At 43.9% G+C, this 12685-nt stretch overlaps 1 protein-coding gene across 3 annotated transcripts in view; it reads right to left on the bottom strand.

Annotated features, from left to right (window-relative positions):
* Positions 1-12685, bottom strand: part of PATJ (PATJ crumbs cell polarity complex component) — a 309336-nt gene that overhangs the window by 216602 nt on the left and 80049 nt on the right. For all 3 annotated transcript variants that reach the window (XM_044749519.2, XM_044749521.2, XM_014854688.3), the window contains exons 18-20: positions 8720-8929; positions 4876-4995; positions 2619-3026 (exon numbers count right to left, since the gene is read on the bottom strand). In XM_044749519.2, coding sequence (XP_044605454.2) covers positions 2619-3026; positions 4876-4995; positions 8720-8929 — 738 coding nt within the window. The remainder of the gene's footprint in view (positions 1-2618; positions 3027-4875; positions 4996-8719; positions 8930-12685) is intronic.

Genomic DNA, 12685 nt, shown 5'->3' with positions numbered 1-12685 from the left:
TGGTTGCCAGAGAACAAGAGAAGGGGAGAATGGGCAGCTACTGCTTAGTGGTTACAGAGTTTCAATTTGGGAAGATGAAAAAGTTCTAGAGACAGATAGTGGCAATGGTGAGACAATAATGTAAGTGTATTTAATGCTACTGGAACTGTAAGCCCAAAAATGGTAAAAATGGTCAATTTTACATAATGTCCATTTTACCACAACTAAAAATAAAGAACCAGATCTATAAACCTTGATGGTTTCACCCTTCAACTAAAAGGACTAAGAGGGTGGTAGAGAAAAATAAAGTCTGAAGTAACTGGGCATTATTTGCACTCCACAAATACAGCTATATCTGTAGCCCAAAACAGACGTTACAATAAAGACAGAAGTGACAATGTTTCTCTGCTCTTCTAAAGGGCACCCTCTAAACAGGAGAGTATCAGGAACTACGTAATTCTAACGCATTTGACTGTGTTTTTTAAATCTGCACAGAGTTTGTAACATTACATAATAAATTATCATCACAGGGATCCATCAGTAATGAGAGCACGGCCAACAAAGACCCAGGCCCACCCTGATCCTGTGGGCGTAACTGTTATAGGGGATCAGAATACCCTGCCCAGAAAATAAGTCACTTTGGCATAAAGATTATTCTGAGCTGAAGACAGTGAGAAAGAGCAGACTCAGGAAAGCTCACTATCCTCCCGATTCTCAGTCAGACTCTAGACTCTTTCCTTTTGTTAGTCTGTCTTCCGTCAGTTTAATTTCCAGGGCCCCATCAGAGGACCTAGAAGGGTAGAGGAGAAGATTCTTTCCTCCCCTACACTGTCATCACTGTGGGTGTGGGAATGGAGGAAAAGAGTTGATGCCCAAAGCAAGAACATACAATTCTTTGAAGGAAACAAAATACCGTGTAGACTAGACACATTAGGGCTGAAGCAATCTTAACGCCAGTGTAGGGAGCTTATAGAGTTCACCTCGTAGAAACAGAGAGCTAGGAAATTCAACACAGATTTCATAATGAGGAAGCATGTCCTTCATCATGAGCACCGAATGCTGTTATAAACAAGCTTTTTAAAGAGCACTTTAACAAACAATAAAGTGGTTGGTTACATTATAAACTTATAAGAGGAATTTTTTTTAAAAACCTAATGTTAGGCAAATGAGTATCCGAGATCAGGACAAAATTTTGACTGACAATATGGATTCGAAACATTGTATTTCAAACGACCTAGATGGAATGAAGACGGAACATTGGAAAGCTATGTTAAATGACCAAAAAGTGACTCTAGTGATAACGTAGATACTGACATTAAACACACATTGAAAGAATTTGAAGAAAATTATATCATTAAATGTGAGAAGAGGCAAAAAATTAACATTTGACAGGTTTCAAGATACGAACATTTAAATTTATGAAGTAAATGTTGTAAATATACATCTGACTATTTCATCTATAGCCCAGAAGCTTGTATGTTACAATGGGCCTACATTTCAGGTTGCCTGATTTTCTTTTTATAGAAGAAAACAGCCTCAACAAGGGAGCATTTATGAGTATTCACGAATCTGTGACTAGAATTTGCTCCGCGTAACTGAACGTGCTGCTGGGTTTAAGCACGCAGACACAGGAGAGGGACTGGCGAAGACAGAAAGCACCAGGGGCCTCCGGGTCGCCTCCTCCCACACCCGGGCACCACTCGCATAATCCCAGACATCTGCTCTCCGGTAGATGGCCCGGGAATCCTCAGGGGCTCCACAAACAGCTCTATGACAGCGCCCAGCAGAGCAGAGGGACACACACATCTCCAGAAGGGACAAGGCAGCAGAGCTCACAGGGAAGCCAAGGAGACCCCACTCCACCCGCCCCGAGAGCCTAGGAAGGCGGACTCTGACCCACTGCAGGAGCCACCACCCCAGCAAGAGGCCCACGCGCACCTCCACCAGCCGCGTATCCCCCTCAACAGGACGTTATTTTTCATTTGCCTGGAAGTTAACTTAGGGCAGGAAATAAACGAAAATAAAACATTTTAAAAAGTCCCTAATGAAAGATCCCAATTGGGGGTCAGTTAATTCTAACTTTATAAAAAACAAACTTTATTGGTGATTTAATAGCAAGGGCAAACCTATTAAAATATAATGCTTTCCTGCCAAGTTGTAAACAGGCAATATCACCAAAGTGAAGACAATTTTCTAGAGTTCAGTGACTTTCTCTTTAGTATCATAAATAATTCAGAGGACAGTGTGGATAAGCAAGACACAAACAACAACATATCTTTAATAAACTTTGCCCTGATTTTCCCTGAAAATAGACTATGCGAGAAATACACAGCTGTCTCTCCCTGAGGGAAAGAAAAATCACCAACACCAAAAGACCTCTTTGCTGAAATGAGCCGTTAGGAGAAAAGCATCGCTAACATCGCAAGGCAGCTGCAGCCCACCAGGCCAGCGGGGAGCCGCGCATCCGAGAAGACGAGCTCTTCCTCGTGGCAGGACCTGTGTGGTGTGTCTCGGGACAAGGATTAATTATGAAAAGATCCATTACTTTTGGTTTGTTTTTTGAAAGCCTGATGACTTAGGGACAGGGGACAGGCAGGGGAGGAGACAGAGGACGTGGCAGATGTGTCCAGACCCCTTACCAGGTCGTCGGGGCTGCAGCCCCACTGCTGCACCTCCGGGGGGCATACGCCCAGCAGGGCCCTGGCTTCCTGAGGCTGCGCAGGCTCGCCGTCCACACTCGCACCGTGCAACCACTGCGCTCCCAAGTGCAGCTCCTCCACAGACGGGACACGGGCGGCCTCTTGAACGTGCGAGGGGGAATACAACTCCGTGGGCTGAAAGCCATCTTGATACAGCTCATACTCTTCATCAACGAGCATTTCTCTCTCTTCACCCATTTCCTGTGATCTAGGAGTCAGAAATTCATGCATTTCCCAGGCCTCCTTGCTGTTGTCGATCTCTTTTTGTTGGGACTGGAAAGACTTTCCCAAATCTAGAAACGGTTCGTCCACAAGTTCTTCTTTGAAATAGGGCTCATCTCTAAATCCCTGTAAATAAAAGGTGCAAAAAAATTTTAAACTACACCTGTTTTAAAGGCTGCACTCTGTACAGTAACTGAAAAATTAACCAGCGGCATAAATGACTACATTCCGTGCTGACGCGTGGCTCCCGTGAACAGCTCTCCACCGCGAACACAAGCTCACCACCGCAGAGCCCTCTGCCCAGGAAAGCGAGAAACAACCAAGTGAGAGGCAGAAACCTGCCCTGGGCAAGGTGAGTGACTGTTCTAGAAGGTTCATTATACATTAACCAACTGAAAATTCTCAGCCAGAAACCTATTTTGTTAAACTGCTACACTGAGTACTTAATTTGCGTCTCACAGAAAAAGTAGTACATAAATATAGATACACTTCATACTGCTACTTAAGAACGCAAAGACTTAAAAGGTCAGGATTTTCAAGCTTATGTGACTCAAAAGAAATTATGGCTATTCGAATGTTCAAAAAACATTATAAACTAAAGATACGGGGGTTATGTCTCCACTATTTTGAGTACGACTCTTTTCTAATGTATCACATAATACCAAGATATTTTTTCCTCTTCCTTGAAAATATATGGCAAAAGGGAATGAATACAGTAGACTTTTAAACTAACTTACGTTTCATAATCAGAAGAGCAAGTGCATACAACAGGAGCTAAAGAGTCATCCACATGCACAAACTCTGCTGAGTTCGCAGGCGCGGCCTGGGGAGCGGAGGGATCTGCTGAGAGGGACCTCACGGGGCTGCTGGGCACAGTGAGGCCCAGTTCCTCCAAGGGACTGATGACATTGCCTATCTTAAGTCCCATTCATTAAGTGTCCCCTGGGGAAATTCCAGAGAGGCCTCTAGTCCTTCCCACTGCTTCCCCCCTCGCAGCTAAACATCACTGTGGGGAAGCTTCAATTAACACAGTATGCCAAATACTGCACTCAGTTATTTTTTTTTAAAAAAAGAAAAGCTGTGCTTAGGGAGTATATTTGAACACGTCATGCAGTTATGAAATTTTAACAAAAAATGTCTACACTCAAAAAATATAGTGGACATTACAGGACTATGTATCAGCTGAGAGACGTCAACAAATATGCAGAGAATATCTGAAGACAACTGTTATCAAGTAAATTAAAACCATACCCCAACTGCAATGAGCAGACCAAGCACAGCCCACTTCAAGAAAAAAAAAGAAAAGCTTTCAAACAGACTTTCTAAAATTAAAGCATAAGGTAGGGTTTGACTAAATAACTCTTTTCTAGAAAGTATTCAGTAAGTTCTCTTGTGTAGCTCTGTTTTCTGCAGCATTTTAAATTAAGGGCTATTTTCAACAGTATGTTCTACTCTCAAAATTTTAAGACTATTTTAGTGATATAAAATAGGGTATGTTTGTTCTTTGAAACTGCCTCACATCTGGCCTATGCCATATTGGCAGGCAATGTGATACCAGAGGGAAAAGATTTCAGTTTAAAAATACTAATAAAGAGGGGCCGGTCCCGTGGCCTAGTAGTTAGGTTTGGTGCTCTCCACTTTGGTGGCCTGGGTTCAGTTCCTGGGCGTGGACCTACTCCAGTTGTCAGGCACGTTGTGGTGGTGACCCACATACAAAACAGAGGAAGACTGGCTCAGAGGTTGGCTCAGGGCGAATCTTCCTCAAGCAAAAAAAGGAAGATTGGCAAGAGATGTTAGCTCAGAGCAAATCTTCCTCAGCAAAAAAAAAAAAGAAAGAAAGAAAAGAAATAATAAAGAGAGGGGGAATTATTTAGTTTGTATCTATTTAGCCGAGAGTGGGGACAGGCTTTTGTCCTCTTTATAGAAACTTTAGCTCACAGCAAACATTCGAATGGGTAATAAATTTAGTAAATACCTTGGGTGCTTCAAGTATTAAAGATGAATTTATATCATGAACTGTTCCTGAAATTTCAGTCCTGTCTTCATGATGGTTTGACTGTAAAATATAATGACTTTCTTCCTCGTTATCATCTTCCTGAAAATAGAAGCAATTATTTTTATTTATTTTTGTAGCACGATTGGAGAAGTGTTTTTGTCAACTACGAAGCTACTGTTTTTGTTGAGACGTAATTAACGTTTAATACTGTATTAGTTTTAGGTGTACAACATAACGATTTGATATATGTATATATGTGAGGTGATCACCACACTAAGTTTGGTTAACACCTACAACTTTAAAACACACGGTAAAGCAGTGTTAACATAGTCGCCGTGCTGCACGTTACGTCCCCAGGACTTGTTTACCCCTTAGCTGGAAGTTTGCACCTTTGGTCTACCTTCACCCATTCTGCCCACCCCCGATGCTCGACCTATGGCAACCACAGAAGCACTTTTATAATCAAGAAAATACCTCGTTTCAAACTCTCTTCCGATTAATTTTCATCTTTTCATTAAGCGCAAGTACACAATAAAACTTACGTAAACTGTTTTATTACAGCAAACTTTAATAATTAAAAAGAAAGCCATATTCAGGTCAAAGCTTCTCAAACTGTTTATTCTTTATAGATATTCCTTAAAGAAAAAGATCACTTTATCAGGAAGAGATCTTAATATTAAGAAATGTGTAAGTATCGACAGAGTGAAAGTCAACATACTTAATAATGGTACAGTGTGGTCGCTCTCCATCGGGAGGGGGACACCACGCAGTGCTCACCAGCCAGCACGTGCTGACAGCTGCTATTTATCGAGTCTGGCTGTATATCACAATCTACAGTGAACACTTCCAAACGCTTCACCTCAGCTTAATCTTTACAACAACCCTCTAAGGTCAGGATTTTATATTGCATTTTTATATAAAAATAACAGCAAATATATACACACATATCTCTCCCTCACAGGCACAGGTTTAGGCACCCTAAACATAGCAATTCACTTACTATATTAATATATACTCCAGGAAGTAGGAGCTCTATTAACCCATTTTACAGATGAGTAAAAGAGGCACAGTAGTCTGCCCAAAGTTATGTAACTAGTCGGTTACACACCCAGTTACAGAAGCCTGGCTGCTGGCCTGTGTAGCCTGTGGTCTCAACCCCCACGCCACGCAACCCCACTTCACACATGAGGAAGCAGGAGCTGGTGAGGTTACACAATGGGCCCAAGGACACAGCCTCGCAAACCACAGAACTAAGCAAAAGCCCACAGCTATCTGGCCCGAGAACTCCACTGCCAGCTCTGTCTTGTTAGTTCTGAAGACACAATGGAGTTTTTAAAGTCAGTTCATTCATTTTTTGATCTGGCACATTTGAGGTGAGTTTGTAGAAAAGAGAAAGTAGTCACATTTATGGTTAACATGAAAATATATTGTATAGATAATATGTAGCTCTATAATATATCATATAATATCTATAAATATATGGACAATACATATCTGTATGATTCAAGACAATAAAAAATGATTTTTCCCTCCTAACTGTGGAATGTTCACAGTCCTTCTGCCCCAATCTGACTTTGGACCTTCTTGTTCATGCTCGATCCCCATTCTGCTGAGGAAGGAGCCCACGCTCACTGAACACGAGGTGGTACGTGGACACCAACCGGACCGTGAGAGGGAGGGAGAGAGTGCTCAGAGAAGGTCCACCCGTCACTGTTCACAGCTCACGAGCAGACAGATCTGCCACAAGAACCCGAACATTAAAAAGGACTTACAACATTTCAAAGTCTTCAAAGCGACCTCTCTCCCATCCCTTTCCTGGCTCCCCCTCCCAAGGGCCGGGCAGCCTTCTTCTCCCCGAGGGAAGCCTGGTGAAGGTCCCCCTCATCAGCACCACCTTCCAAGACCCTCCGAGTGAGGCTCGTGGTCCGAGGTTCCTCCCGTCCACCTCTGCAGAAAGAGCTCAGGATCCCCAGCGGGCTGGTACGAAGCTCCATTTTTACAGGGCCTGAATCTTCCTTAACTGCTTCCAACTCAAGTCATGCTGTTTAAATCCCATAGGCCATAAGTAGTTGGGGATTTCCTCTGGCAGCCCAAATAATCAGGCAAATCATCATCAGGGAAAATCTAGACAAAGTTCCTGCCACAATCCAAAACACCAAGAGGAGGTCCCCATAAAAATATCAAGTTTCGCCTCCTTACTTTGCCCAAAAATCAAACCAGCATCTCATGCTACATATTGGCTATGGCAACACCCACACCAAAGACACAATATAAAGTCAAGAACCTGACTTAGCTGGGTGCTATGTTCCATTTTGAAGTGTTTAAGGTGTCTGATAGGTGTAGTACACAGGCATCTTTATGTGCACTATCTGAGGAATGGAAAGGTCATGCGTGAAGGGCATGGTGAGGTTCCCCAAAGCAAAAGTACCATGTGTCACACAGTATCTCTGTCTACACCGACACACCTATATGTGAACAGATCTATCTGAAGACTTGTAGTATGTTAATATATTTCACAGAATAAAAGAATTTTAGAGTTAAGAAAGATCTTAGGAGTTCTCTAGTCTTGTTCAGTCTTCTCAGAAATGAAAAAAGAGGCCTAGAGAAGAAAAGTGGTACACCTATGATCAAACCACCAGTACAATGTTTCTCAAAGAGGAAAATTCTGCATCAGAATCACGTAGGTGATTCACTGAAGAGCAGGTTCCAGACCAGCACGTCAGAATCACCAAACCAGAACCCCCGAGGGTGAGTCCTGGGACACCGCACTTTAACCATCTCCCAGTGACTCCATCACTTCTCTCTGAGTCTGAAACCCACTGGGCGAACTCGCAGCGAAGTTAGAAACAGGGCCCAGATTTCCTGAAATCCAGTCCAATGCCCCACTACAGCCATGCTGTTTCAGACACGCTGCACACAAACGAACCCACTGACGACAAATCACAGCCACAACACACAGCATGTGGCCAAGAGCACAGGGTCTGAAGCCACTCTGCTGAGTCTGTACTCCAACTCTGCCCCTCACAGTTATTCACCTTGAAGAAGTTCTCAACTCCCCATGTCTGTAAGGGGGGTAAGAAGAGGACTAAAGCAGCTCTGAGGTTTAAACTAGTTAATACATGTAAGGGCTTAAAATACGGATGCAGAGTGGGCACTCAACAGTACCTCAATGCTGCTTGAAAATTATCATCAGTATTTTTCTGTGCTGGGGACCTCAGCAGCACCGGAACAGTGATGCGGCCTTCGGTCCTAATAGTAATCAGACCCAGGACATGAGATTAAGCAGTAAAGTGACTTCCGGATGGCCTCACTGGATGTGAGTCTCGATGCTGTGGTTACAAGGCACCTGATGGCCAGAAAAGCTTATTGGAATCTCATTGCCACATGGTTAAAATGGTATGAACTGGGTTTCAACTGATCATGCATCTCAACGTCATTCCCAAATCAAGGTTAAAATGCATAAATAGACTTATTTTAATTACGTCATAAGGAATGTGGCGAGACCTTACAAGTCTGTGCTAAAAGCACGAAGACAAAATTAGCAGTGAGTTGTAGTCGCAGGCCTAGGAACGCCAGCGGCCAGCACTTATGGAATAATGTACTAAGCACTGAGTGACTGTCATCTTTACTCCCCAAAGCCCTGTGAGGTAGACATTATTTTCCCTGAGTCAGTAAGTCAAGGACATTAAGAAACTTGCAGAAGGACACACATGTAGGAAGCAGTGGAACAAGGATTCGAGGTCAGGTGTACTTGTCTTCAAAATCCATGTTCTTAAATCCTACACTATTATCACTTCCTATGTTAACAAAACTCAACACTTACCACCAAAGGCTTACAGATGCCAAGGCGCACAGTGCCTGGTGGCACAGCTTTCAGCACCTCCACGGCTTCAGCAAGTGTGCTGTTGTCCAAACTGTGTTCATTGACCGAGACCAGGCGGTCTCCAGGTAGCAGCTCCCCACCTCTGTCTGCGACACCATCCACCACCAGGGAGCGGATCACAATCACTGATCTTGTGGGGTCCAAGGGGTCCTGGGGGTCAAGCCAAGAAGAGACACGTCAGTTCCCTGAAGACAAATACACAGCTTTCAGACGGTTTGTGTTTACTCATGAATCTCATCTATTGACTGCATGTGTCCAGCATTCTGGTGACAGTCTTCCAAAGATGAAAAAACCTATTAAAATATCACTCTGCATATCCACACAAATATCAGCTCGTATCAAGGTGAAGACACAGCCCGAACAACTTCAACCACATGTCTGAGTGCTTGATCCATATCAATTTCTACTTTAAACTTTTGGTGACTGGTATTTTGTTGGACCACAAGAGGTCTGGGGACAATTGGTCAAGATTCTCTGACAGCCTCAAGCATGGTCACACTACACACCAAAGAAAAGCCCATCTACTATGGCTCGTGGGCAACCAGTGGGCTCCCGGAGAGTGCAGCACGGGAAACGACACTCCATTCTGAGGCACTCACCAGCAGAGCAGCCTCCTGCTCAATCACTTAAGTTCAAACAAGACACAGAAACCATGGAATATTCCACTGCAGTAAAAAGTATGTTTAAAAATAACAGAACCTGGGCCAGCCCTGGTGGCCCAGTGGTTAAGTTTGGTGTGCTCCACGTTGGCAGCCGGGGCTCGGTTCCCAAGCGCAGACCTACAGCACTCATCTGTCAAGAGGTCACGTTGTGGTGACAGCTCACATACAAATAAAAACAGAGGAAGATTGGCAGCAGACGTTAGCTCAGGGTGAATCCTCCTCATCAAAAAACAAAACACATAACCTAAAATCGTGACATGGTACTGCTGCCCCATAGAGAGAACCATTCCAGTACATAGAAGATGAGTGTCAACTCACGAACAAAACCGGCGTGCAAACACCTCTCATCCACTGGGAGGCCCGATATTTCTTTTCAGTAAGCACTGAAGATAAGATTGACATTCAATAAATACATTTGGTTAACAAAAATCCACTTCTAACCCCACTATTATGTTTTACTTTATTCAACGAACTCTGATACAGAGCACTTACTGGGTGTCAGGCTCTGTTCTAAGTCCTTGGGAATCATTAACTCATCTAATGCTTAGAACTCCAGGATGTGGGTGGGTTTATTGTTTGTATTTTTACAGATGAAGAAACTGAGGCTCAGAAACTTCAGGAAACCTGCCAACATCACCCACCTGGTTAGTGGCAGAGCCAGGATTCAAACCCAAGCAGCCTGGCTCCTAAGTCCTTGCTCTAGACCACCACGCTCTGGCACTTGCTCCTCCAAGATAAGAGTCAGAAGAAACTTGAAACAGAGCTGTGATCCGCTCACACGGAAATCTTATGTCTGAGCAGAGCATCTTAATTTGTCCTAGTGGTGGAGGTACATGGTACCACTGCTAAACCCCACTCGGTGAGGGAGAGAAAAACTGATTGAGTCCCAGTCACATCAGCTTTCGCTTTGCTTCGTCTATTTTGGTTTCATTATGCACACACTGCTCCATAAAGGGGGTAACGTGAGATCCCACTACTGTTGGTTTCTATCAAACGCTTCCTGGGAAAGTGGAGAGAAATTGCCCGTTTTGTGTTGGAATCCTAAGACTGTGGAATCGGCAAAGTGAGAATTTGCCAAGTTCCAGGTTTTGTCAGTTTGAAGGGGCTGACGGTTCTTTTGAAGTTTTCTGACCCGGTTTTGTATACGTCTGTGTTTCAGACATCAAGGCACATTTTCAAGTACTGCATGGAATTTTAACCAAATAAATTATATTTAAGTCAACAAAGGCTACCCAGCTAATTCCTTGAAAAATGCCCTCAAACATAACTCCTCCTACTTTCCTTAACTAGTAACTTCCTTACTCTCCTTTCCCGCTCCAGGGTCAAGAGATTCTTGGTAAATTTCTAACACGATCTGCTGTCTAACATCACATATTTATGAAGAGGACCAAAGGTAAAAACAGTCATGGGTGCTCATTAATAAAGCACACATTGTTAAACTACAATTACACCAATCTTTTCAAGTAGAGGGAGCTATTACACAGGAAGAGAACAGAAAAGAACCCAAAAAAGTGCAGCGGGCTATCAGCAGGCAATCAGAGCAGCAATATAAAGGAGCTGTCTATTTTGTCACCGGCAACCATGAATCACGACACACTTTCCATCCTGAAATATGAAACCATTACATTTTAAGTTTGACACGCTAATAAATAAGCTGTACAATTACGTCCTTCATTTGGGATGTCAGTGTTTGATGAAAGGCTTTTTTACTGGGGGGGAAGGGAAACTACCTATTAGCTTATTCCCCTCATGAAATGCACAAGCAGCAAGCACTGCTTCATATTAATATTACTACACTTTCTCAGAGAAAATTGCATCTGTAAAATATACCAAAAGCAAATAAATGATCTCACTGGGATGGCGAGAGCAATCTCTGCAGTTTCGTGTAACGCTGAGTCAAAAAGTACTATTTTTAACCTAAACAGGTGAGTAGCTTTTTCAAAGCAACCGGTTGAAATGATAATTAGAAACATTGCAAAGGAAGATTAACCAGGGAATAATGGAAACGGAAAGATTAGTAGATTTCCCTTAATACAGAAAAGTCGTGGTGGGCACAGTCTTGCTTAGACCCCGAATCAGCACCAAGTGTGCCTGCTCACGAAAACGTGCGCAGACCTCCAGTCATTCCGCACTCAGTCTCCCTGGAGGAGAGAACCCCACGGTAGCTTCCTTCTCACTTAGAAAAAGACACACCCTTCCTCCTGGAGACGCCCCACCGAGGGTGGTCAGGGCTGGGTCTTCTACGGTGACTTTTCGGACTGGTTTCCTGTGTGCCTGAACGATGTTGCTGGGATGAGCAACAGTCACTTGCTTTCACCGTCCTCTCGGAGCAGCCGCCCCAAGGAAAAATGGCAGCTGCCACAGCCCATGGGGGCGGCCGCTCTCCTTGAGGCTCTGCTGCACCCAGAATGCTCCAGAACCAGCCTGACCCAGGCTGCTTCTCCTCAGAAAAGTCTGTTTTCTGAAAAAACAGCCCACAATATCATACCCGTGTTATATCAAACAAAATGTTATAAAGACTCCATCCAACTCCTAGACCCCACGTCAAGTTTTCAAGTTCCCATCAGTTTTTACCACCTTTATCATAATTTTAAAAATCTCTAATTTTTCTTGTTTTGGTAAATAACACTGCAAGGAACATTGTATTCAAGAATCAAGATGTTGTTTTAGACCAAACAGCCAGCAGACGGCACTCAAGACCAACCACAGACACCAGAAACAGCCTCTCTTACCACGCAAGCCCTTCTCCTCTTCTGAAGGGCTGTTTCCTCTCTATTCAAAAGCTTTGTATTATTATACGTCTTCCAACAGCCTCCCATATGTTGGCTTCAACTCGACCATTTATGAAAGTTGTGCCCTACAGCTCTCAAAAATACATCAAACTCCTACCATCAATTAAGAGCAGCCAACTCCCATCAGAACACCACGCAGAAGAGAGGAGATCTGACCTGAATCCCCTTGGTACCCAGCTCTGAAACCCCAGACGGCCCATCCAGGCGCCCCGTCTCACCGTACCTGCCTGACAGAAAGCGGTGTCGGGACGTCTGAGGTCCCAAAGTGATGCTCATGTTTGATGTTTATTATAAACACTGAATGTGTCCACGAGGGAGAATCCAGGGTGACAGACTCCTCTCCTCCCGCACCCCTGACGGCATCCTGGCCCCGAGCACTCACTCACTCCCTTCACCCCTCCCCGAGTGCTGGGGGGTGTCGATCTGAGTCTCCCTCTTCCACCTGATCCCAT

The sequence above is a fragment of the Equus asinus genome, chromosome 16, assembly GCF_041296235.1.
Source record: "Equus asinus isolate D_3611 breed Donkey chromosome 16, EquAss-T2T_v2, whole genome shotgun sequence".
Taxonomy (NCBI): Eukaryota; Metazoa; Chordata; class Mammalia; order Perissodactyla; family Equidae; genus Equus; species Equus asinus.
Note: the sequence above shows the minus strand (reverse complement) of the source record. Positions and strands in the feature narration are given on the sequence as shown.